The sequence below is a fragment of the Homarus americanus genome, unplaced genomic scaffold (genome assembly GCF_018991925.1).
Source record: "Homarus americanus isolate GMGI-L3 unplaced genomic scaffold, GMGI_Hamer_2.0 scaffold28051, whole genome shotgun sequence".
NCBI classification, from domain to species: Eukaryota; Metazoa; Arthropoda; class Malacostraca; order Decapoda; family Nephropidae; genus Homarus; species Homarus americanus.
In genome coordinates this window covers 165,692-190,025 of record NW_024720144.1, presented here as the reverse complement: position 1 = coordinate 190,025, position 24,334 = coordinate 165,692, and the positions used below count along the sequence as shown (strand labels likewise).

Sequence of the window (24,334 nt, the reverse complement as noted above, 5' to 3'; positions counted from 1 at the left end):
TCAGGATAATACTCTGGCAGAGTAAACCCTACAGGACCTGGGATTGCCACTAGACACATTGGTAACAATATTAATTTACGTTTTGCACTTGATTTTTTAAACTAGTAGTTACATATGCCTCGCGCTCCAGGGGTTTTGCCTCGGGTTTTATCAACTTGTACAACTACCTTTTCATTTCTTTTTCCACTTATTGGGGAGTGACGTACACATCATGTATTAGTGATTCTGGATACTAGTGAGGAGAACCAGCGTGCCTGACTCACTTATGTGTGTCTCCATCCTTCTCACTTCCTTTTTTATTTATCTCTTATATTCTTTCTTTTCTCAGTGAGGTCTGAAGAATTTTTGTAGGGTTCTTTATTGATGATGGTGACATAACCAGTCTGAATGTTCAGAAGCATTTATTGCACATTTGTGAAAATAAGATTTAAGAATAGTTTCATTGTGTTTGACACAAAGATTGATAGAATTGATTGTGTATGAGACTATATTCATCCTGTACATGGTCATCTTGTTTAGAGTAGAAGGTAGAATGACTGAGTGTGTGGTATATAGCATAGCTATAAGTAGTTTCCAGTGAATATCACAATTACCACCAGCTTGGTGTAGGCAATATTATCACTGTACAGCACAGTACACATAACACCTTCAAGTAGTACACCTTTTGTTAAGTAATTGAGTGTAATGGGTTTTAATATTAGTCTGTTGATTTTGTTTGTTCTCTTGCGTGTTGGATGCACCACACCGCACCATGTGTGTAATACAGATCCTGTACTACCAGAATTAAGTCATCAGGAGGATAATTTTTGTTATATATATATCGTACTCTAGCAGCTCGTGAACTTTATTGACAGGATATTAAAACATGAAACTGGAAAAATGGTCCAGAGTATTTTATGTAGTGTTGAAGTGTAGGCTGGAGTTTATCAATATTATACTAGTTGTTAAGAGGTGGTAAGAAGAGTGATGGGAGGTAGTGACAGCCACAGTGGGTATCTTTGTTGATTGTGTTGGTCTTGAAAGGTCATGAAAAGAAATACTGTATATAAAAATCATGACTACTTGATTGCTAAATTTCACGAACAGTGATGGGGGTTCGTTATGTATAATACTGAACGGCATATACATTCTCACTGCGTGATGGTATAAATATCTTATCTCTATCTATCCTGTCTGCCTTTCCACTAGTACAGTAGATTGATTAATGAAAAGTAGTAATAAACTGAAATTAAGTTATATTAGTAAAACTAGAACTGTAGTCTCTTAATTTATGTCTTTAAAGAAAGTTAGTAATGATGTCATAATCAGAATAATGGAAAGAAACAATAATTGCTCTTATATGAGTATTGGTACTTTGCAAATTAATGCTCTTAGACATAACTGATAACTAAATTTAACTGGCTTAGGTTACTGAACTAATATTCAGGGAGCCGTGACCCTGAAGGGACAGTAAAGTAAAGAACAAATGAAAACAACAAAAACAGTGTTTTGTATTTGGAGTCTTCTATTTCGGACTGACTGACTAACTTACACACCTACACTATTGACAACAATAATAATAATAATAATGATGATAACCATATAATTGATGGTAGGAATAATGATAACAGTATTGATAATGAATGATAACTTTGAACCTTTTGATGATATTAAGTTACCCGGTAATCCTCTTGTCCATCAGTACATGGTGCCATTTGTAACGTTGTCTCCCTGCTTCAGTTTTTGTTGAGTACAGCACAGTACAGTATAGGTATTATGACAAAGATATTATAAAATAGTAGATTCTTGTTTACATTGTTGTAGAACTGATGAAATTAACTGTTTAAGATCATGACAAGAATGGTAGAATATTTATGGATGGCAGGCGGGTAGAAAATGATACGACTTAACTGTGGTGTGTGAGATTTTGAAAAGGTGCTTCAGAATACTGGGATGTCGTGTTTTCTGATAGGGTGGGGAAGTTTAATACAAGAAGGGAATAGCATTCTACAACAGCTCTGTAAGAAACCATGAAGTATGAGAAGAGATATATGTTTAAATAATGTTAATGACATAGGTAAGGAGCCACTGGAGAGACAAACAAAGAAATAATTAAATGAGGTGAGTGAGGTAGTAAGATGAAAGAATATGGAGTAATAACAAAGGGAGTATAAAAATGGTATGTGTATATGGGTACAATATTTGGAAAGAATAGACACGAAGTAAAGTGTACTTGGTAGCAAACAGTTATACCCTAAATTGGTTATAGAGACTTTCTGCATGAAATGTATGTCTTGATGAAAGAATCTGTTGAGTGTGTAGATATATGATAGTTCATTATAGAGGATTTTCACAAACTTACAATGCTACACATATTAATTATTTATTATTTAAGTTCTCTTAAGATGATTCAGCCTGTGTAGGTAAATGCAGCAAGAGATATACCCAGTTTGGTAGTGAAAGGTACAAAAAGTGTTGTTTTGTCGAGGACAGTTTGAAGAATTGCAAAGATTTACTGCAGTGTGCTAGCAAATTCATTCGCTGTTCTTGATATATACAAATAGGATATCACAGATATAATTAGAAACTAAGTGGGACCAGGAACAGTGAGGTCAGTAACAGAGATGGGCCAGGAACAGTGAGGTCAGTAACAGAGATGGGCCAGGAACAGTGAGGTCAGGAACAGAGATGGGCCAGGAACAGTGAGGTCAGGAACAGAGAGGTCAGGAACAGAGATGGGCCACAAACAGAGAGAGGCCAACAGTGAGGTCAGTAACAGAGATGGGCCAGGAACAGTGAGGTCAGGAACAGAGATGGGCCAGGAACAGTGAGGTCAGGAACAGAGATGGGCCACAAACAGTGAGGTCAAGAACAGAGATGGGCCAGGAACAGTGAGGTCAGGAACAGAGATGGGCCAGGAACAGTGAGGTCAGGAACAGAGATGGGCCAGGAACAGTGAGGTCAGGAACAGAGATGGGCCAGGAACAGTGAGGTCAGGAACAGTGAGGTCAGGAACATAGATGGGTCAGAAGAAGAGTGGGGTTCAAGGACTGTTTAATCAAAGTACTGTACAGTACCTTGAATTTCACAAAATACAGTACAGTACGTATCTCCTGAAATTGTCTTCGTTGCTCAGAAAAACCAAAGATACTTTAGACTTCCTTTGCACACTGGGTTACATTGCACAAAGCCTTACCACCCTCATGCCTAAATCTTCTATGTTGAAATTGATACAACAACGTGATTCATAGATCAGTTTTCGTACCCTTGCTTTTTTTATCCCAAAGCGAATGTCTGACATTACTCAGTCCTTGCAGAAATTCTCTCTCCCATTCTTCCTTTACGTGTTGTTCATTCATTCATCTATCTCACTTCCAGCTCTCAGGATTTTTCCCCTCTATGTTGACATTCACATCATCTTACCTTCCATCTGACTCGATAAATCTTTGTTTATTCTATGGGATAACAGTCGGCTGCTAATGAAATTTAGGTTTACCTGTAAGTAGTGATAACTTTTCTTTGCGCATTTATGAAATTGTCGATCAAGTGAATTCTGCAAGAACCAGTGTTTGCTAGTAAGGCATGTGAACACTTATGGTGTAATAGAGGAAATATCCAGAACAGGTTAGGTCTTAGCCTTACAGGTTCAGGATCGGTGTGTACCTGTTAGTCTTAGTGTTCTATCCGTGCCATTGAGCTTTCTTGCTTTCTTGAGCTTTTGATTCAATAATGTATTATCATAAATTATTTTCTTGCTTTATATCCCAAGTCACACATCAACTGGTATTGGAATATTACCAGTAGTAGGAGCTTCTCATTTTTTAAAGTATGTATAAATCTTTCATGTGGGAGCTTTTCCTGTCTTAGCTTCTTGTGAGGCATCCCCTGGACGTGCAAGTGTTCCTCATAGTGCTGCTGATAACGTACTTTTTTTAGCTTCTTGTGAAACATCACCTGGACATGCAAATATTCCTTGTAATGCTGCTGATAATATACTGTCTGAGCTTCTTGTGAGGCATCCCCTGGACGTGCAAATGTTCCTTATAGTGCTGCTGATAACATACTCCCGTAGCTTCTCTTGAGGTTTCCCCTGGACATGCAGCAATTTCCTTGTAGTGTAGTAGCTGGCATCAGGCATGAACTTGACTAGTTCATCTTGTAATGGTGGTAAGAAGCTTCTACTGTAGTTTCTGAGGAATGCCCCTGGAAGTTTTGCCATTTAATTGATATTTTTTTGATACAGGCTTTTGTCTTCACCATACCCACATTTGACTTCTCTCTTGCCCTTGTCATATGTGTTCATTTTTGTGCTAAATGTACAGTACTTTACATATTTAATTTATACCTGTATATATTTGGTAGATTTCATTGGATTAGCATGATGTTCTTCAAAATGCACTTTCTTGATTCTCTTATGGTATTATTAATTTTTATTTGGGCAAGTTTAAGCTTATAACTTATTTATAGAATAATCTAGTTATTCTTTAACAATATATTTTTCTCTATTTCCTCTCCATTATGGATGTTATACATTGTTCTGAACGTGTATATTATTGTGTTCAGTAAAATATAGCTTGCATCAGACTTCTTAATTATCTGATATTTTAACATGACAGTATCATAGCTTTATTTACTGTGATAATGTTCTTTGTTAAGCTGTTTAAATAAAAAAAACTTTGCTAAAAATTAAGCTATAACAGCTAATAATAAGTAATTTCTCATGCAGATATTTGCAATCAAGTTAAAGCTTTATGAGCCTAAAGTATGGTATAAACTTTAAACAGTATTTTTCTTACTTATTGACTCTTTTAAGAGACATTTTCACTAAGATTATGTCAGCATGTTTACACATATTGTAATTGCTTGTTATTCCTCAGAAGTTGTAATTTATACAATTTATTCCCTGTAATCTTGACTGACTTTTTCCCCGCAGAGTGATCAAGCCCGTGGTGAAACGCGAAGAAGATATGCCACCGACAAAGCCCACATCCGTCCCATCAGGTACCCATGATGACCAACCAGGCTCGCCTGAAATTGCCAAGTTCTCTGCCCTTATAACGAGACCTCCACGTAGCCAGCAGAAAAAGGGAGAATCACCACCAGTGGTGCCCGTTTTGAAAATTAAAGATTTCCAGAATCCAGTATCCAAGCAAAAGGAGGGCAAGGATACCAGCCATTCTCAGACCAAAGCTAAAGATACCAAGGAGGTGCCACCTCTTAAGATTAAAACCCCATCAACAACCACAACTAAGACACCAGCCATGCCAAAACTTCCATCTGTAACTAAACCTCCGAGCACACCCAAACAGCCATCCACGCCCAAGCTGCCCACCACGCCCAAACCACTGAGTGTGCCCAAGCCTCCGCCCATGACCAAGCTTGCTGAGGATAAGAAGTCTCCAGGTAATACTTTCTGTGTAATCCAGTTGCCATTTTATCATCTGTAGATTCTTATTGTACATCCCTCTCTCTTTGAACCCACATTCTACTGATTTATTAAGAGGATCATGTCTGACAGAAATCTTCTGGTCCTAATTCTTCTTCCTTTGACCTCATGTAATGAGGGTGACTTACTACAGGTCTCTTGAACTCTTTGTACTTGGTTCCAGGGTTGATCTGTTAATTATTATCTTAACTGATCAACCTTCTTTCCACCCCATAAACAGCCAACCTCAAATCCTGTTTTTTTTGTTCTTATATATCTATTTATTTTTCATTAATTTTTAAACTGTTTTAGACAATTTAAGCAATCTGTAAATATGTTAATGAAGAAACAGTGTAATAATAGTCTACATAATGTACTCATCCCTCTGATCATACACGTACTCACCACTTCCCTCACTCTTGGTTTGTGATGGGTGTTTAGTGTGCCTTAATTAAAATGGTACTCATCGTATTTTCATTTGTAATGGATGACACACACATATATATACATATACATATACACACACACACACACACAGTAGAGCCTTGAATAACGATGTTAATTTGTCCTCCAATATTGCAGTGTAAGATGATTCATCATATCGCGAATCATTAATTACCATTAAAATAAGCAATAATAATGAGATGCGTTCCCAAGTGTGACCCTTTCATATCTTTTGTGTGGCTTTTTACCCTCTTCCCCCCAAACAATACAATTAATGAAAATTGCAAACTATATTCTTTAAATAATGTTAATGAATGCACCTTATACAATATAAATGAATAATAATATGGTCACAAGAGGAGATGGGACGCCATTGTTTTCGTTTGTGTTTACAGACCCTGGTTGTAGCTGTAGTAAAATTAATTTAAAAAATGAATATATATGTTTTAAGTAACATTATTTAATGTTAATAAATGGAACACTGGAAGTAGCTAACCACTAGCTGACAGCTAGTGTGCTTTTATTATTCAACTTAGGCATTAATTAAGAGTTATAAAATCCTCTCCTTAAATTTTGCTTTCTAGGAAGTAAAAAAATTCGTGAAAAAAAGGAGAAGAAAGAGAAGAAGCCAAAAGACCAGGCACCACCCCCAACCCCCACCCCTGCAGCACCAAGCCTCAGCATCCCAGCAACAAGCAGTGCAGGTGGCACAGACCAATCCTTCCCATCTCAACCTGTACCCACTTCTGTGCCTATAGTTTCGCCACCACCAGACACCCCCAAGACTAGCAAGAAACAAGAACAGAAGGGCACAGGTCTTCTCACAGAGACAGTTGGTCCTATTGGTCACTTTGTGGTCAGTACTGTACACACTTGTGTTTTAGTTCATATAATTTCATGTACAATCTCGTTCAAGATTCTTCAAACACTGCTGGAGACAGCTGGCAACTCAGGCCGTTTGTTTATTATAGTACAAAGAATAATGTAATACGAAACAACAAAGCCCAACCATTAAATTAAGCAACAGGGAACTAAGTAACCAATCACCAATCACTTTTATGTTTATTCATAATTTTTACTGCGTTCAGTACTATAGTAAACAAACGGCTTCGAGTTGCCAGCTGTCTCCAGCAGTGTTCGAAGAATCTTGAACGAGACTGTACACTATACCCTCGTTAATTCAGCAAAACGGAGGCTCTGAGTTACTCGAATTACCAAAAAATACAATTTAACTGAGATCAGAGTATTTTTCCATTATTCAACAATTTCAAATTTTTTCATTTGATTATTCGTTTGTTTTTCTTTTCAGTTATTGCACCATATTAGGATCGTTCTGAAGATTGTTCATCATCGTTCTAACCAACAAACATACTGAGATACTATGCCTTGGTTGCCACATAAAATAATCTAGCTACTGTATTTATAATTACTGTGCAAACATTAATAATTTTGTACATACAGTAATAATAAAGTAAATAATACAGTAATAAATAAATGTAATACTTACATTGCAAGGTGAGCTGATAATATGTAGATGATATACAGTAAATCCTGGAAGAACACTGTGTCCACAACACATGCCGCACGGGTAGTAAACTACAGGGTGTTGTCAGTTGTACGGGCATCTATGAAGCAATAATAGTGTATGTATAGTTTTGTCACAAATTGGTTAATTTTACTTACTCAAAATCTTGACAAATCTTTCAGCTTTATATTTTCATCAACATAATTATCATTATTATCTCACAAATCTACTAAAAAAACTTCTGCTTTAAGGAGCTAAACATCTCAACTGAAATAGTGGCAGTGCCGCATAACTTCGCGCCTGCGCTGGTGACCTGCTCTCACATGTTAGCAACATACCCAAGATTACGTACATGCCACTAAAACGATTCCCAAATTGACGATTTTTTCCCATATGGACAATTATAGCTGAGTCTTCCATACATTATAAATTCTATTAGAAATATGTACTGTGTTTAATAAAGAGATATATTATGAATTTTATTAGGGTGAATGAATTATAGGAATATAATATAAGTTAGCTATCCAGTATTAAGAATAACAAAATGCAGTACTGTACAACAAATTAAATTAGGAATGTTTTATTATAAAGATTACTGACTGTTTCCTACCAAACTCCTGACCTAACTAAATTACCAATTTTATTCCTATAATTCATTCATCTTAATATATCTTGTAATATATTCCTATAATAAACACAGTATTTCTAATAGAATTTGTGATGTATGGATGATTTTTAGCTATAATCGTCCATGTGGGAATCGAGCAAGTGTCATGGCAAAACCTGAACAGAAAAGATGATCGACCATCCTAGTGGGATTACATCTGACCCAAGCCTGTTTGGGGTTGCCACGAGATCACAGTTAAATTGACAAGACTGAGATTTTTAGGCCGTCGCTGCGCAACTTTTCAGAACCGCTCAGTTACAGTATTTTGGATTCATTCCGAATTAGTCATTTAATTAATTTTTTAAAACCTACAAATTAAGCCAAAATCCGAATTATAACGTCTGAATTAACGAAGGTACAGTGTATATGCTAGTTTATTGTATATTTTTCATTTATTGTTCTTCATGCTGTCTTTACAGAAAATTTTAATTCTCATTTCAATTGGATGGAATTATTTGCAATCAATTAGAGTGAAGAGTTAAAGTCTGTACTTAGACAGAAAGCTTCATTTTAGACAAAACTGGAGTCATTGTAAAGAAACCACAGTAATGTTTGCTTTGAGACCCAGAAAAATAAGTAAAATATTATGGGACTCGGAGTGAGGGCGAGATTGAAGAACTACATGGCCACTGTTTTACAAGTGCCCTGTAAATAAGTCATGCTATATTTCACATAATTTACATCCAGTATAAGTATTTCTACTCATTACATTTGATTTCATGTTGGATTTTACTAAAATTTCCATTTTACTGCAGCATATTTTATTGCTTATTTTATTTAGTTATTCCAAGAGTTTGTGTGTACAGTACAGTACATTATATATTTAAGGTGGTATATGAGGCATGCAACAAAGTGACTCGAGATGTGTTTTATTATACCATTTTGATCTTCAAACTTCTCTCCTTCAAACATATTTCTATACTAGGACATCTTGCTCTTAGCCACAGTAACATTTTCATAAAGTACTGCACCTAGTAGATGTATAAGGTGAAGTGAACTTTGTTCATGATTATTTATTTCATCTTCAGGATGACCAGGGAAATGAAGTATGGATCTGCCCTACCTGTGGTAAACAAGATGATGGTTCTCCCATGATTGGCTGCGATACGTGTGATGACTGGTACCACTGGTCAGTCAACCTTAATTTAATGTTGTTAATTGTCATTTCCAACTTTATAGCTTTCTTGTTGCTTCATAGATTTAGAATACAGTTACTTAGTTCAGATACATGGCATGACATTTTACTTGTGATGACTAACTGAAAAATCCAAATACAGTACTGTATCGATCTGAATTTAGTCATGTCATTTAAAGATATGGGGCTACAGGTAAAAATGTCAGCTTATGGTACTGTGGAAGCTTATGGTCAATAAAGTAAGAAAACAAAAATTTAAGGCTTCTGCAGAAATATTTATTACTGGAATGTACATTAACACCTTTCCAGGTCAGTAGCTCCGATTTAATTTTTCAGGGTGTGTGTCGGCATTCAAGTTCCCCCCAATGATGACGTGAACTGGTACTGTCCACGCTGCTTATCTCAACACAAACAGCGTGGTGCTCCACCAGAAAAGAAGAAACGTGGTCGAAAAAAGAAATAATTTCAGTGGTATATTTTTCTCTCAAATAGTGAAGCTAAAATATTGAGCATAATAGTTTATCTGTCTAGCATTAGCATTTGTTCAGTCTACCTAAATGATGCAAAGAGTCGGCAGTGGAACTTGACATGTTTTTTAATTAGGTTATATGAAGGTCTCTGACGTGTTTTTGCTTGGTCGTTTTGTAAATGGTCATACATAATGTGCATTTTGTCCATGCTGCCACTGTGTGAGTTTCAGGGATAACAAGATGTCATAATATTTGCAAATGAATATATATGTATATATATATATATGACTTTACAAGATTACCATCTTCACATCATGTCCTGATTTCTTGTTGCTTCTGATTCTTTCAAGATTATATTCTACATTATATATGTCAAATCAAGGAAAGAGCGATTAATTCTGCCTCATTTTCTTCATTAGTTGTGGTTGGTCAAGTTTTCTATTTATGTTAATTTTTGTAACTAGAAAAATGAATATGGAAATACTGTACTGTAGGTAATACCAAAGCTACCTATACAACATTTGAGATGCTCTTAAAACAAGACTCTGCAGCAGTTAAACTGAAATAAAGCAATGAAAGGTAATCTAAATTAAGCAAATGGACAAATGTTACCATTTTAGAAGTTTCATCCCTGATTGGTTCAACATAAAGAAAGGGTTACTCATGACCTTATAAAAGGTATTTACCACACATATTCTCTTAGTTTTCTGCTTTCTCCATTTCTGGTCTTCTGCTGTCATGCTCTAAAATCTCAAATTTCCTTTTCCAGACTTGAGAAGTAAAATGACCAAGTGGCATGTTGTTAATAGAGGTAGTTCCCTCATCGTGAATGAGATTCTGTACATCTTCTTTGGAGACCCAGTTTATGATGCAGAGAGTAACTCCTATACATAAGGCAAACTAATGTACAGGTATACCACAAACTTACTGTATAGTAATTGTAGTTTACATTTTAGTACAACTGAATCTATATTTTTATTTTGCATGGACAGTAAAAAAATTGGATATACAGTACAGTAGTTCTTAAAATTGTACTGCATGTAAACTACTTAACCCAGAGTTCAAATATATACAGTACATTACTGTATACTATATAGGCCCATCCACATTCTTAATCAACTCTTAAAAACCACAATGCACAAAACCACTAGTTATAGCTTTGAACTTGCTCTCGGGTTGTCAGTCAGAGGTCAAAACTGTAAGATACATTTACCATACATCCAGTATCAAAAATTTTACATAATTAATTCCACAAGGTTCCATTCTCTTTCCTACCCTTTTCAACTTGTTCCTCCATAACATATCTCCACCTTACTAAATGCAGGTACAGTAAAGGATCATTTTTCCGGCATGCTTGGGACCTGGAGGTTGCCGGATAAGGTTTTTTCCAGAATTTGGATCACCAGGCCAAAATGTACAGTAAATCTTCTGTTCAGGCAATAACCATTATACGATGGATCTATATAATGTACGTACGCTCAATCAGTTTTACGATGTTAATAGATTAACACCATTTACCGCTATGCGATGGCTAAATATCAGTTTTACGATGGTCACTATCCGATTGCGTTTCCTGCATTGTTGTTGCTTTGAAAAAGTGATGTACAATAACTCGCAATATTCCAAGTTATGATGATGCAATCTCGGAATGGAGTAACAAGTACGAACAAGCGGGATGCATGAGAGGTTTTGCCCGTCTCCAGTTGAAAAATAACAATAACGCAGCTCTCAGCTTGGCTGGAGGCTGAGATACTGGTACTGCACACCCCCACGGTGCTACCCCTCCCACACTTCCCGGGGTGCATAAAATTTTTTTATTCTCTTACGTTTTTTTGCCTTATGATTATTATTATTTGCACATTCTGTATGAATGACTGTGTGAGCATGTAAAAAAAAAATGTGCAGTATCTACCTGGAATTGCAAGTTGAAAAATAACACAGCTCACAGCTTGGCCTAGTAGGGAGACTCTAAGATCCCAATACCGACCCCCCCCCCCCCTTTTCTCTTCCACGATGCACACTAACTTAAGGGACATCAGAAGTATTTATTCTCTATTTTTTTTCCTTGTTATAAATAATTGTGTGCCTGTAACAAAGTTAAAAAAAATACATATATCTACCTGAAAATATTTGTAATGACAGCTGGGGATCACAACTTACTACTGTACACTTACATATCATGAAATGAAAATAAATCTATATTTGGTATAAATTTTTAGTTTTTGTCTATTTTTTATTTATTTTTTCTATATTTTTTATAAATTTATCGATTTTGTCTATTCATAGATTATTTTTAGTAATTTAGACATAATTTAATCATTACAGCAGCAGGTGTTAAAATTTGTTAGGGCTGTTCAGGGGCTCAGAAACTGAACCTTATTTTTTCCCATGAGTTATTAATATCAATATGTGACCGATCACGTATAGAAGGGTTTTTTTAGGTCCCTAACCCCATTGTATAATGGCCATTGCCTGTAACTGGCTGTACACCTTAAAATTAAAACTTAAAATTTTAGGCATATAACAGCAATAATAAAAGCATAAAACAATAATGAAAGCATAAAACAATAATGTAAAGTAGTGGACAAACTGCATCAGTCACTTCTGATGTTCACTTTAGCAAAGCAGCAGTGTCTCTAGTAACAGTGTGCAAACTATAGATATTTAAGACTTTATACCTTATAATAATTATTACTTTTATTTTTGGGGGTACTTTCTGTAAGTAGAAATGTGTGTGCATGTAACTGAAAAAAACAAAACACACATACCCACCCAAAATTAAGAGTTAAAAAATAGCAAATAATGTAACATACAGCTCACAAGTGGGGAATGGTTGGAAACATCCACGATTACTCCAGGAATTACTCCGCTTATTTTAAGCAATTCGCTCCAGAACATTGCCGGTTTTTAAGAGTTCCAAATACCGGGACACCGGATAAATAGTCCCATACCTGTACAATAATTCTGTTATACACAAAGGAATTTGCAGTAGCCTCCAAACTTACCAAAGTCTAATCCATATAGATTTACAGGTACTTGGAATTCCTGGACACAACATTTTTCCAACATAAGACTCACTCACCAGACAACAGCAACGTAAAAGCCACATATAAAACTCAACACTCATACTCTTCATAAATACTTTTGATAAACAAAAGGAAACTTATCAAAACAGACTGCAAGCAAGTCTACTGGGCTATAGGCTAGCTGCAGAGCCATGATTTGTTTACATAGCACTAAGAATCTTTTTTTAAAACTGAGTTTTCCAAATAATGTAATGTAATAGCTAATCAAGAGCTACATTATATGAATATGTTCCCTAATTTATTAACTGCTGTACATTATACTGAAACTATGTAAAGTGAAGCTACATTAAGGCCTCTTCCACACGAGTGTCTTTTTATCGTACGACAAAATACACACACTTCTAGTGTGCAAAAAAAAAACTTTGCTTCATGCAGATTTTTTTCTGTCGTGCATTTGTTCATGGTGGAGGATGTAAATGAGGATTGCTTTAGTGTAAACTAATGATTCATATGAATAAGATTAAACAATCGAAAAAGGAAGCATAAATGGTGGGTCCATCCACTTGATGTTTTCCTGAAAATTTTTACAGTATATTTCTCAGTCGGTATTCATAATAATTTATAGGCTATGGAGTGAACAATAACTGCTGTAAATACAATAGATAAATAACATTGTATTGTCTGCTTTGATTAGGGTCAGCTTTAAGGTAAAAATAATTTACACACAGGCCGTGTGGTTATCCATCTTTGTCAGTAAACAGAAAAGTGATGCTCTGTCAATGTCGTACATCCGAGGCAGAGGGTGTATTCCGCCACACAAACTAGTTCCGAGAAGCGGCATTTGGTTCGTATGTGTGGGTTGCGGGTCATATGTTCGTATATTCATAAATATTAAATATTTAATGGAGTTTCATTCGTATGTTCGTAAGTTGGTGTGTTCATAACTCGGGGACTTCCTGTATTAAGAACATAAAACATATACTATACCGGTATACATCTAGTTATAGATATCTTCAATGCATCCTCAGATACACAATTAATTAAAAATACATACCAGAAAAAAGAGATACTGTACTTGCAGAAGCATTCACTCAATCAGAGCTGAAACTCAACTATTGTGCAACAAAACATATTTTCATCTGAAATCCTCCATTGCCACATGAAGAATTCTAAAATGCTGGGCATATTTTTGTGTCACATTTTGAAAGTATAAGTGTTTGGTCAATGTCGCGCTTTTTGGTTGCGTGTCTGTGTAAAAGGTCCCAAAGATTTTTTTAGTTGCGTAACAAAATAAAAAATGAAAAGTGTGAGGCCTAGGCGAAGGATGTTTGTGTATGCTTATTGTGAGTTCTTAGAGTGTGAGGCATCTTGTTCATATGAAAAGTTTCATGTGCTGTATAAGAATTTGTGATAAGGCCTCTTTGATTCTATATACTGTACAGGCATATTTATTATATAAGTATTAAACATACCTGATATTTTGTTCATGGTTCCAAGGTTCACCGTGCCCATTTCATAAATCACTGGTCTGCTCACAATACCCTTAAGCTTGCCACATTGCTTGTCCCAAGGATATGTAAACTTGAGAGGTTCTATTGTATATCTGAAGCAAGACTTCAAGATTTTACCTTTAACTCAACCACTGTATAGACTTTGGATTTCATTTTAAAAAAAATTTGGAGACTTTGTGATAAATCCATCTGAAGCAATAAGATACACTTGGCAATAAGTTGCTCTGAGCAGACTTGGTTGATATGGAAACTTAAAAGTGGGCAGAGCTTACAGGGTAGTTAATGGGTCAAGTAATAAAACCATTTTCACTGACTGGCAAGAATGGCACTCAGTATTTTATAAAATATAACAAAAACATAGTAACTGGAGGAAGTAGACCAACTTCAATCAGATGAAAATTATCATAACATGCTACATGAGCAAAGTTTTTTATTTAGTTTCCTAGGTTCAATAAAAAGTTTTTATAAATGAATAATATGGAACACATTCACATATAATATTAATCATACAAACTAACCCTTGCAACTTCATCCTGTGTATAGGACTTCAATAATAAGGACATCCAATAATACAGTATTGTCAATTGAGCCTACTTGTTTTAAAATCTATAATTTAACTCGTCTTTAATTATTCAATGAAAAAACTTTTTTTTCTGCTGTGGAACATTTACAAATTTTGCATTTAGTACTATAAATTTTCCAAATAGTTGTGCTTGTGGTGACATGGATGTGTGTAGAGGTTGAAAGAAATATTCTAATAGTTAATTTGCAACCTTGTCTAATGGTGTTGGTAACAATGTCAATACCTAGTGTTTTTGGTCAATCTGGACTACCGTAAGTAGTAATTTCCTAGAAGTTTTGAAATACCTGTACAGTAACTTTCTTAAAATTTCTAGGCCCACTGTGGTGTGTGTGTGTGTCTACCTTTGTGGTGCCTCAAAACTCAGCATTATTACAAATACATGTACTGTAATGTATAGTCACTAAAAAAAATTGTCATATACAAAATTGTGTTGAGAAAATATGACACAATAGACGAAGGATTTTAACAACCCTACCAAGACAACATGAGTCGCAGTGTTCATTCTGTAATTCATCGACCCTCCCAAGTACAGATAGTTTTTTGAGTGACTGTACATGCTCCTCTTCTTCCTTTAGCTTCTTAAGATCATTAGTATGTCATTTGGTGGCAGCATGCTATAAAATGTCAGTGTGTATGTGTGTTGCCTATTATTAATAGTGTTGGCCCTCTCCTACTTTTTACCGTATGCTGCAGTTGTACATCCAATACTGAACTGGGCGTTTGTTGTCTTATAGGTCCCGTAAGTGAGGGAAGGTTTGAGGACAAATTTAAGAAGTGTTAAGATGTACAGTGAATACTTTGAATGCTATTGGAGTAAGATATGATATCTGCAGGTGTCAAGATGTTATGTCACTATGCACATTATGTAGTTCTTCCCAAAGGTACCTCAAAGCCCAAGGCTAATTATTTTGTGGTAAATTCTCAAGTTTATATTTTTGTTACTTTGTGAGCATAAATGTTGAGTGTAGTGTATCAGTGTCACTTTGCACTCCTTTACAGCAAATACTGCATGGATGGGATGAGGTTATGCTCCTCTTGCTCAGTTACAAACTAGTAAATTTATAATCAGAGCACCAGTACAGATGCTGGATGGTTAATGTCACATTGTGTGGTAGGTTAAGACTAGCCTGCCTACAATAGCTCAGATGCACCAATTGAGAAGGGCTTATTCTATAAAGTATCTGTGTTGAATTTATGTACTGTAACTTTATTGAAGTTTCTTGTTGCCTCTTCTGGAATTTGTTTATTGAATTTGTAGATATTTTTAATAAAAGTTTAAATATGTGTGAGAAATAAATCTCTTATGTAATAAAAATGTAAGTATATGTGAGAAAAAGAAATTCTTATTGATTTTAAATTCCTTAATAAAAAAAAAGGGAGGGGGGAGGGAGGGGGGGTAATTTTCAGCTGACCTTTATCTTATGTATGTGGAGGTTGGTGAAAGAAAATATGAGGAAGGTGTAAGAGTTAAGTACAGTATACCCTCAACATTCGCAGGGGTTAGATTCCTCAAAAGCAGCATTAATGTCAAATCTGCAAATGTTAAACTTAAGACCTTATGAGAAAATGGGGTTAGGGGAGCCATACCCTTGAAGAGTTACCTTTTATGAGTAATATTGTAGTTGGGCTCAAAAGTCTTGAACACTTAGCAATATCTGGTATCTAGTTCTGAGTTATACATATATGATTGGGATATAGTAATAACACTACTTGTCATCACATATGCCTGAACCACAAAATGGGATAAAACTCTCCTTAATACCCAAGATCTTCGGGTACTTACATGCCAAATACTGTCAAGTGTTCAAGACTTTTGTCCCCGACTGTACATGTTAAATACAATGAATAAAATATATGTAAAAACATAGTAATGTACTGTACTCACCAATGAAAATGATGTTGATGATGATCGTGATATTAGGTGGATGTGGAGTTGTGCTCCATTTTTTCGATGTTAATGTCACAGGTTTGAAAAGTTACAGCAGCACATTTTGGGGCACTTGAAGAGCCACTTGCATGAATATTTGCCTCATTTACCTGATTGAGCGCATAGTTGACTCGTTAACACCATAATGGCATCCCACAGCTGCTGCACTATCACCGTAGCAAGGTGATCTAGCAACTGTAGTTTTTTATTTTTTCATCACTTTCTTTTGCCTCTATGCACTTGATCCACTCATCCTACTCATTGTATGCTTGGAAGGCATCACTAAGAAGAACAAGTCACAGAAAAGAGCAATAATAGCCATGATGGAAGCTGGAGACTGAGAAAGCATGCTGTGATGTGCAGCGTCCCACGTGGTACAGTCGTGTACAGTAAACAAAATACACAAGGGTCCCACGGAACTGTACAGGAAAACGCAACCATAAACCGTGGATAACCAAATCTCAAGCCCAGGAATAATGAGCAGGTATACAACAGGTGTACCCATGAATAATCAAACCCATGAAAGTTAAACCACCGAAACTTGAGGGTTTACTGTAATGGCAACATTAAAATACTGATACCATGGATTTATCACCAACAGTGTAAGGAGTGTTATAAGCACTAAGGGAACTCTACCCGAGTTATCCAAAGTTCAAAACAGATACAGTATAGTATATCTAAGGTAGTAGTTAATGGTATTACATCTGAAAGTAAGTTTGGATTAAAGTCACAATATTAACTGATTTTTAATAATGACTAAGTGGGAGAGATGATCCTGAAATCCCATTTTATGAGCCCAGACTGGAAGGGTATTGGCTAAAAGCAAAGTCATCTACACCTTGCCTACAGAGAACACCCAAAGGCTTGGTTAAGATTTACCTGCTTAAACTATATTCAATCAGACTTCAACTTCATGATAAAAGCAAAACACTCCCTCAGGTCAAGAGAAACCCACAACTTTTTCAGGTTTTTGGTACTTATAGGATGCAACAGAAAATAGTCTAGACCAAATTGGTGAATCATTAACCTATCTAATATCAACTATAAGCCCCTAAAGGAAGTGACCCCCGTTTTGGAACACATAAAACTTTTATTTCTGTCCCTAAAAGACTTCAAAATTAGAAAGTCAAGGGGATTCCAGTCCAGAATTACTTTGCAGGAAACAAAAGGTCACTTGGCAGAAAGCAGCTTCATCAATTTGATAAAAGATTTTTAAACTAATTACCCTGTACCTGTATAAATTGGAAATTTGGCCAGTGGCATACATCACCTTCAGGTTTGGTCTGGTTGTCGTAAAGTTTAACTATGTGTATTATGAGTACTGTACATATAAATAAAAACTAAATATCATAATTATCAGTTTTATATATACTGTACTTTATCAAGAAATATATGGACACTTGACAAGAGTACAGTACTTTTACATTCACAACAATAATATTACACCTCTTGGAAGACTGGAAACAGTTGGTAGTTAAATTCACTTTGAATAATTCAGATATCTAATAAAACTTAACATTTCTTAAAAGGAGTTGGGTGGTACATCAGTCACATATATTCTTTTGGTAAGATTGAGTTTTGGGAGCAAAAATTGTCTTGTGATAGTATCAATCTCTCCCATAGCAAGTTGTGCATGGAGCCTCACCACATCATCTGGATCTGTAGCATGGATGAGCCGAAGAACTCTGTAGAGGTCTCGTATTACCTCCTGTAATACCTAACAAATACAAAATTATTTAATATATAACAAATGTACAGTTATGTACTACCAATAAAGTTCCATTTCTTAATAAATATATTTTACAATAGTAAATTATATGACTAACAACTTCAGTCTAATTATACAAACAGGCTTATTTATATCTTATTAAAAGGCAAAGTTATCCACATTATCCATAAGCAAACATGGTTAATGGATGAAGTAGTGACATATGACAAAGTGGTGGGGTTGGTTAATATGAGAAGATGCGAGTTCCTAGAATTCATAGAAAACAGACGACCTATGAAGAATGTGTAAGATCAAAGTCCCTTAGTGTTGAATGGTGGAAAGCACAAAGAGATGGTATAAGCATAAAGACCACGTGATAAGTACAAGACTGACTAATGACCAAAATGATTTACATCAGTAAGTGGAACACCAGCAAGGAATTGGATAGACTATACAGTAGGTGAATTCTAAGATAAGGCACATTAGATTATCCATAAACAATGCACGAGAAACAAGGGAAAAAAAGTCCCTTGACAATTTCACAAAGATTTGGGGTAAGAAACTTGAAATTTTGGTACAGGAATACCCCGGTTATCGCAAAGGATGCGTTCCTAAAAGTTATTGCAAATATCGGGCAATGATAATCATTTCTTTTAATTTCTTCCACATTCTGTATGAACGATTGTGTGTGTGTGCATGTAACAGAATAAAAAATAAATAAATAATAATAAAATTATGTATATCTCCCCAAAATTACGAGTTGAAAAATAAAAACACAGCTTGGCCTGGTAGGGGAGAAGTAGGGGGATGTAGCTACAGGGACAGTCTAACTTGGTGACCTGCCAAGTTCACTTCACACACACATTTATGTTCTTTGTATTTCTTATTTTAATGCAACATATTTTTCAAAATACAGGTACACCCCATATAATGCAATAAAACATCTACAATACCATAAAAACAATACTGAGTAGTACAAAAGAACAGAGTGTGTGTGTACTGTTCAACATTTGTAAATGAGTGTAAACATTTAAACATGGGCATGTTTTTCACACTTCAGTTCACCTACATCTGACAAAAATAATCACAAGCACTTCCAGCCCCTACCAGAGATCAGAGATATAGTACACCACGATTGGCATGCGGGAAAAGCATGCTCGTCTGAAGTACTACACTTCATTGCTATATGAAGAATTCTATAGCTCTCAGCATGTTTTTCATGCCGTGGTTTGAAAGTACAGGTACAGGCATGGGGTGAGCATCTACCTTGCGTGCTCTGTGTGAACAGTGTCACTGAAATTCATTATTTCTAAACCGCACTGGTCCTCACACACAGTAAAAAGACAAAACAAGAAAAAATGCTCGTGTGGGCCTTGCAATGGAATATGAGAGCTACAGTTTGAAGTATTACTATAGGGTATCGTAATTTTTCTTTGAGAATAAGTGGGGCATGCTTTGCGAATATCGAATATCAATTGTGGATAAGGGGTTGTGAATAGTGAGGTATTCCTTGGAATAATTTTTTCCTTTGCAACCTTAAAAGTATGTGTAAATCATTAAAACAAATATGAATGAAAATTTAGAACAAAACAGAAAGGTTTTCTGAAGGAGGTGAACAAATGTAAGGGGGAGATCAGTGTGCCTATGCCAATACTTCTTCCTTCTTTACTTTCCTTCATCTGGAAATATTCTCTCCCTTACCTAATACTTTATTCCTCCATTACAGACAATATACCATCCTTATCTAATATAACCCAACTCTCTCAGGCTTTTCATTTGCATTTCACATTGTACACCAGGCTGCAGGAAGTGTGATGCACTCTGCTAAGCCAGGTAGTGTGAGTAACTAGCTGCGCAGTGAGCGACTGGGACCTTGAGAGTTAATCTTCACAAAGATATTCTCCCTAAATGTTAACCTTTTGTAAATGCTTTATGTATTCTTTGTGAGTCTCCCACAACCTATATCTAAGGATAAATGTACCCTAATTAGAGACTGTATTTAACAGTGAAGGAGTTTCTGGCTTCAGACAATCCTATTGGTCTCTTTTAACAACATGAGTTACTGGTGTCTAATTCTTTGTAGCTCAATCTTTTAAGCTAAGCCAACAGGCAGGGATCTTCAGTTAATAGGGAATTTAACACCTTAGCTTGTTAACAACCAAAGTGTTTGAAGAAGAACATATATACAGGTATATACTGTACTGTATATACTGACCTGCTGTGAAGGTGGGGAAGTGTAATTATAATGCTGGTACCTAGAGAGAAGTTAAAGACACAAAAAAACTCATGAGAAAAAGATATCACAATCATTATACATACTGTAAAGGCATCATGTCCTAGGCCCTGAAGAAGGAGTGTCACCACAAGTACTGCAGCACGCCGCACTTCCACAGCATCCTCATTCTTCACCACATCATACAAGACACCAAAAACCTGCCAGAAAAGTTTCATTATAGGTCACAGCTTTCTTAGCATTATTCAAATACACAAACCTAGAACATCCCAGACATGATAAGCTGCTTGATGTTTTACAATGATGATTTTTTTTAACTCGCAGTACCCCAAGGGATATCCGAATCTTTTTTTTTTCATATTTATTTATGATTTACAAATAATGACCAACAAGATTCTTGTTAGGTCATGTTATCTATTTCCATCCATGAAGTTCAGATAAATACATTACAATATTTTTTTCTTTCACACTTGCAAGCCTTTTCCTGCTACTAGAGTACTGCAGGGTGGCTGATGCTAAGATCCAACCAAACCTCATTTCAATTGCTGTTATTTATGGTTTTTTCTTACTGTAACAATTGTGTGCTCTTATAGTGCTCCCCTTTCACCAGATATATGAGTAAGGTTCATCAGTATTGCTTCAAACATCTTAACATCCCCCATCAGGAACACGTCCATCTCCATAAACCACTCACTGCCAAACTCCCTATCATTCACACACACCATTACTTCCTGGATAGCCATGATTTAGCTACATGGAAAATCTACACACGTCAGCAAGTTCATGGGAAAGAACCTTTTTACTAACAACAATAAAGGATAAGTTGTCTCACCTCATGGACAATAGGTCCTAGACTTAAGCGTAGCACTTTGCACACATCACCCAGTCCAGAAAGACTTGCTGCCCGCACAATAGCCTCTTTATCTCTAACTCCTGAAATAAAAAATAAAAAACACTAAAAAATTTAATAAAGATCCTGTATATCGAAACATGTACAATATGTCAAATAAATCCTGCAATTTACAACAGTGACCACATAAAGCTATACCAATAAAAAGTTATATCTCTCAGAGGACACATTACACCAAGTTCTATCTGGGCATAATTTATAAAATAATCAACCCTTAAACTGTTCAAAAATGATGGACTGATCCTAAAATTCCACGTTATAGCCAACCTGTACTGGGTTACTGAGATCTGAAACTGGGCTGTAAGGAAAGAGGACTTTGTGACCAATATCAACAAATGAATGGACAGGCATCTGATGTTATACTCACATTAAATCTCTCAAAATAGTTTTCCCATTTTATGAACTTTCATACCAAAAGGATATCCTTCATAGTAGGGGTCAGAGACCGGACATTTTAACTTTTGTTTTACACAAGAGAAAAAAGCAACTACAATGTTAAGATGATTCTATATACAGTATACCTTCCTCTTCACTTCCAGGGTGCTGGTCACAATAACAAATGGAGCAGGAGCCTTCCAGGGGTCAATGAGAGCAAATGACACCAGAAACCATAGTCAATGGCTTTCAAAGGGAAAACCAGACAGTGAGAAATACTGTGAATGAACTAGACCTTAAATTGCAGACTGTAACTCTACATTCTTCCGATTTTACAGCAAAGGTTTTGTTCAGTCCAACATCAGAGTATACTGTATTGGTTACAGAACATGAAAATGGTTCAGACTCGACTGGACTTCATTAGGGCTGAATGAGAGGGATCCTGGTCCTTTCATCTTTCTTCTCTTTCCAAACTGATTCCATAACAATCACTTTCGATGGGGATGTATGTATCTGACTGACATTCACCAGCTAGAGGAGAATGTACCTGAGGTGGGCATCACAAGAACAGAAATAGCATGAGAAAGGTGGTGTCTCACTTACTATGACAGGGCTTGGTTAGCAGCTGCAACCAGACAGATGATGGGCATTGAATCCAAGGATAATGGTGAGCATATTGAAATGGCACCAGAGCAATTGCTACGAGACATGGAGAATATCGATTCCATTGCAGGGCAATTTGAGAATTTTCATGTGTTTACCCACCCAGGACCTGAACTATTGTGCATATTAACAAAAGATGTTGCACCAGAGGAAGTGAAGCAATACCTGCTGAATGCAGAGACACATGGAAAACACAAAAGTTTGTTAAACAGTGCTATCAGAAAATAGTGGCAGGAAGTTCTTTGATAAAATCAAAAAGAGCAACTCAAGGACATTTTCAGCCATGAGAGCTAAATCTGCTGTGGTGTCCAAGTTCTCATTGAAGCATTCTAACATTAATGAAGATAGAGATCTCTTTCTAAGATTTGTGGTTTCTGCTGAAAGTGGTAGAAAGATTGACTTTGAAAACTAGTGAAATGCATGCATATGCTCACATCAGTCCCTCTATCACTTGCTAATCCAGATGGAACCCTTCATGCCACAGATAAAGCAACATTTGGCCACATTCTTGGTGATGGTCAAACTGAAATACAGCTTCAAGAGCCAGATGGAATAAAAACTTGTTGTTTATTAGATACAGTAGAATAGCACTTGTTCAGAGTATAGGAAAACCACATGGAATGAACACTTTTGGTGACCTGGCTGATGTGTTTGCAAATTCAGTGCTTGTTCCTTTACTGAAGACTGCACAAGGGTTGACGTTGTGTTCAATCACTAAAAGTCAGACTCCTTTAAAGCTGTTACAAAGGTGCGAAAGTCAGCCACCCATCGCAAACCAATCAGACGGAAAATTGGCAATCCACATAACCCTCTTCCAAAGCAGAGGAGAACATTCATTGATTTCACAAAAAAACAAGACTGCCCTTGTAGACTTTTTGTCCCAGCAGTTGTTGGCTAAAACAAAGTCCAGCCCATCAGCAAACAAGGTCTTCATCACAGCAGGTAGTTTCTCAGATGTTGGAGTCATCTTATGGTGAAGCACCAGATTTCTTAAAGTCAAACCATGAAGACACCATACTGTATGCTTTGGATGCAGGAAAAAAGGGCTATGGAGGCAGCTCATCCAGTGCAGCAACACAGATATACTGATTCTTTTGATTCATTTCTTCAAAGGCCTGACTGCAACTGAAGTATGGATGTGTGCAGGGACCAAAAAGAGATCTAATTACATTCCTCTCCATGCCATCTATGCATCGAGATAAATTTACAAGTTTTTACCTGGCTTTCACTCCTTAACTGGCTATGATACCACTAGCCAGTTTGCAGGACATGGAAGGAAGACTGCTCAGAAAATATACTTTAGAAATCCACCCTGTTCGATGGTCTAAGACATGAAAACCTGTGCGAGGAAACATTAGCAAGAGTTTGTACTCCAGCTCTTCAAGTCTCACCTCTGTGGATGCACTTCAAGCACAGCTGTTCAGGTCCAAGCCCCCCGAATCACTACCTCCACCACATGATGCTCTGGTACAGCATATTCATCACATGCACTATTAAGCAATGATATGGTACAATTACAGAGCCAAGGCTAGAGGTCTCATTTCCTGTGAACTTTGGATGAAAAGTAATGGAGACTGGACTACTGAAATCAGTGCTGATGAATCAGTTATCTATAACAAAGACTTTGAAATATCTTGAACACTGCAATGTGCGACACATTACCAAAGAGCAACTTGCAACTGTGCATGAAATGAACTGATATGCATTCCTGCATGTAAATGTGGTGGTAGATCATTCTTCAACCCTTTCACTC

The 24,334-nt window shown here is 36.2% G+C and overlaps 2 protein-coding genes across 5 annotated transcripts in view; one reads left to right on the top strand and one right to left on the bottom strand.

Moving 5' to 3' along the window:
- LOC121860400 (transcription initiation factor TFIID subunit 3-like) overlaps positions 1–14,337 on the top strand; it is a 32,419-nt gene extending 18,082 nt beyond the window's left edge. For 2 of the 3 annotated variants that reach the window (XM_042357517.1, XM_042357521.1), the window contains 5 exons: positions 3,749–3,805; positions 4,913–5,382; positions 6,433–6,704; positions 9,069–9,169; positions 9,512–14,337. In XM_042357517.1, coding sequence (XP_042213451.1) covers positions 3,749–3,805; positions 4,913–5,382; positions 6,433–6,704; positions 9,069–9,169; positions 9,512–9,638 — 1,027 coding nt within the window. In that variant the 3' untranslated portion in view covers positions 9,639–14,337. The remainder of the gene's footprint in view (positions 1–3,748; positions 3,806–4,912; positions 5,383–6,432; positions 6,705–9,068; positions 9,170–9,511) is intronic. The other variant, XM_042357518.1, reaches the window with a different exon arrangement.
- The window catches only part of LOC121860401 (transport and Golgi organization protein 6 homolog), a 33,144-nt gene continuing 18,242 nt past the window's right edge, over positions 9,433–24,334 (bottom strand). For both annotated transcript variants that reach the window (XM_042357522.1, XM_042357523.1), the window contains exons 12-14: positions 21,466–21,566; positions 20,720–20,833; positions 9,433–18,409 (exon numbers count right to left, since the gene is read on the bottom strand). In XM_042357522.1, the coding sequence (XP_042213456.1) occupies positions 18,215–18,409; positions 20,720–20,833; positions 21,466–21,566 (410 nt within the window). In that variant the 3' untranslated portion in view covers positions 9,433–18,214. The remainder of the gene's footprint in view (positions 18,410–20,719; positions 20,834–21,465; positions 21,567–24,334) is intronic.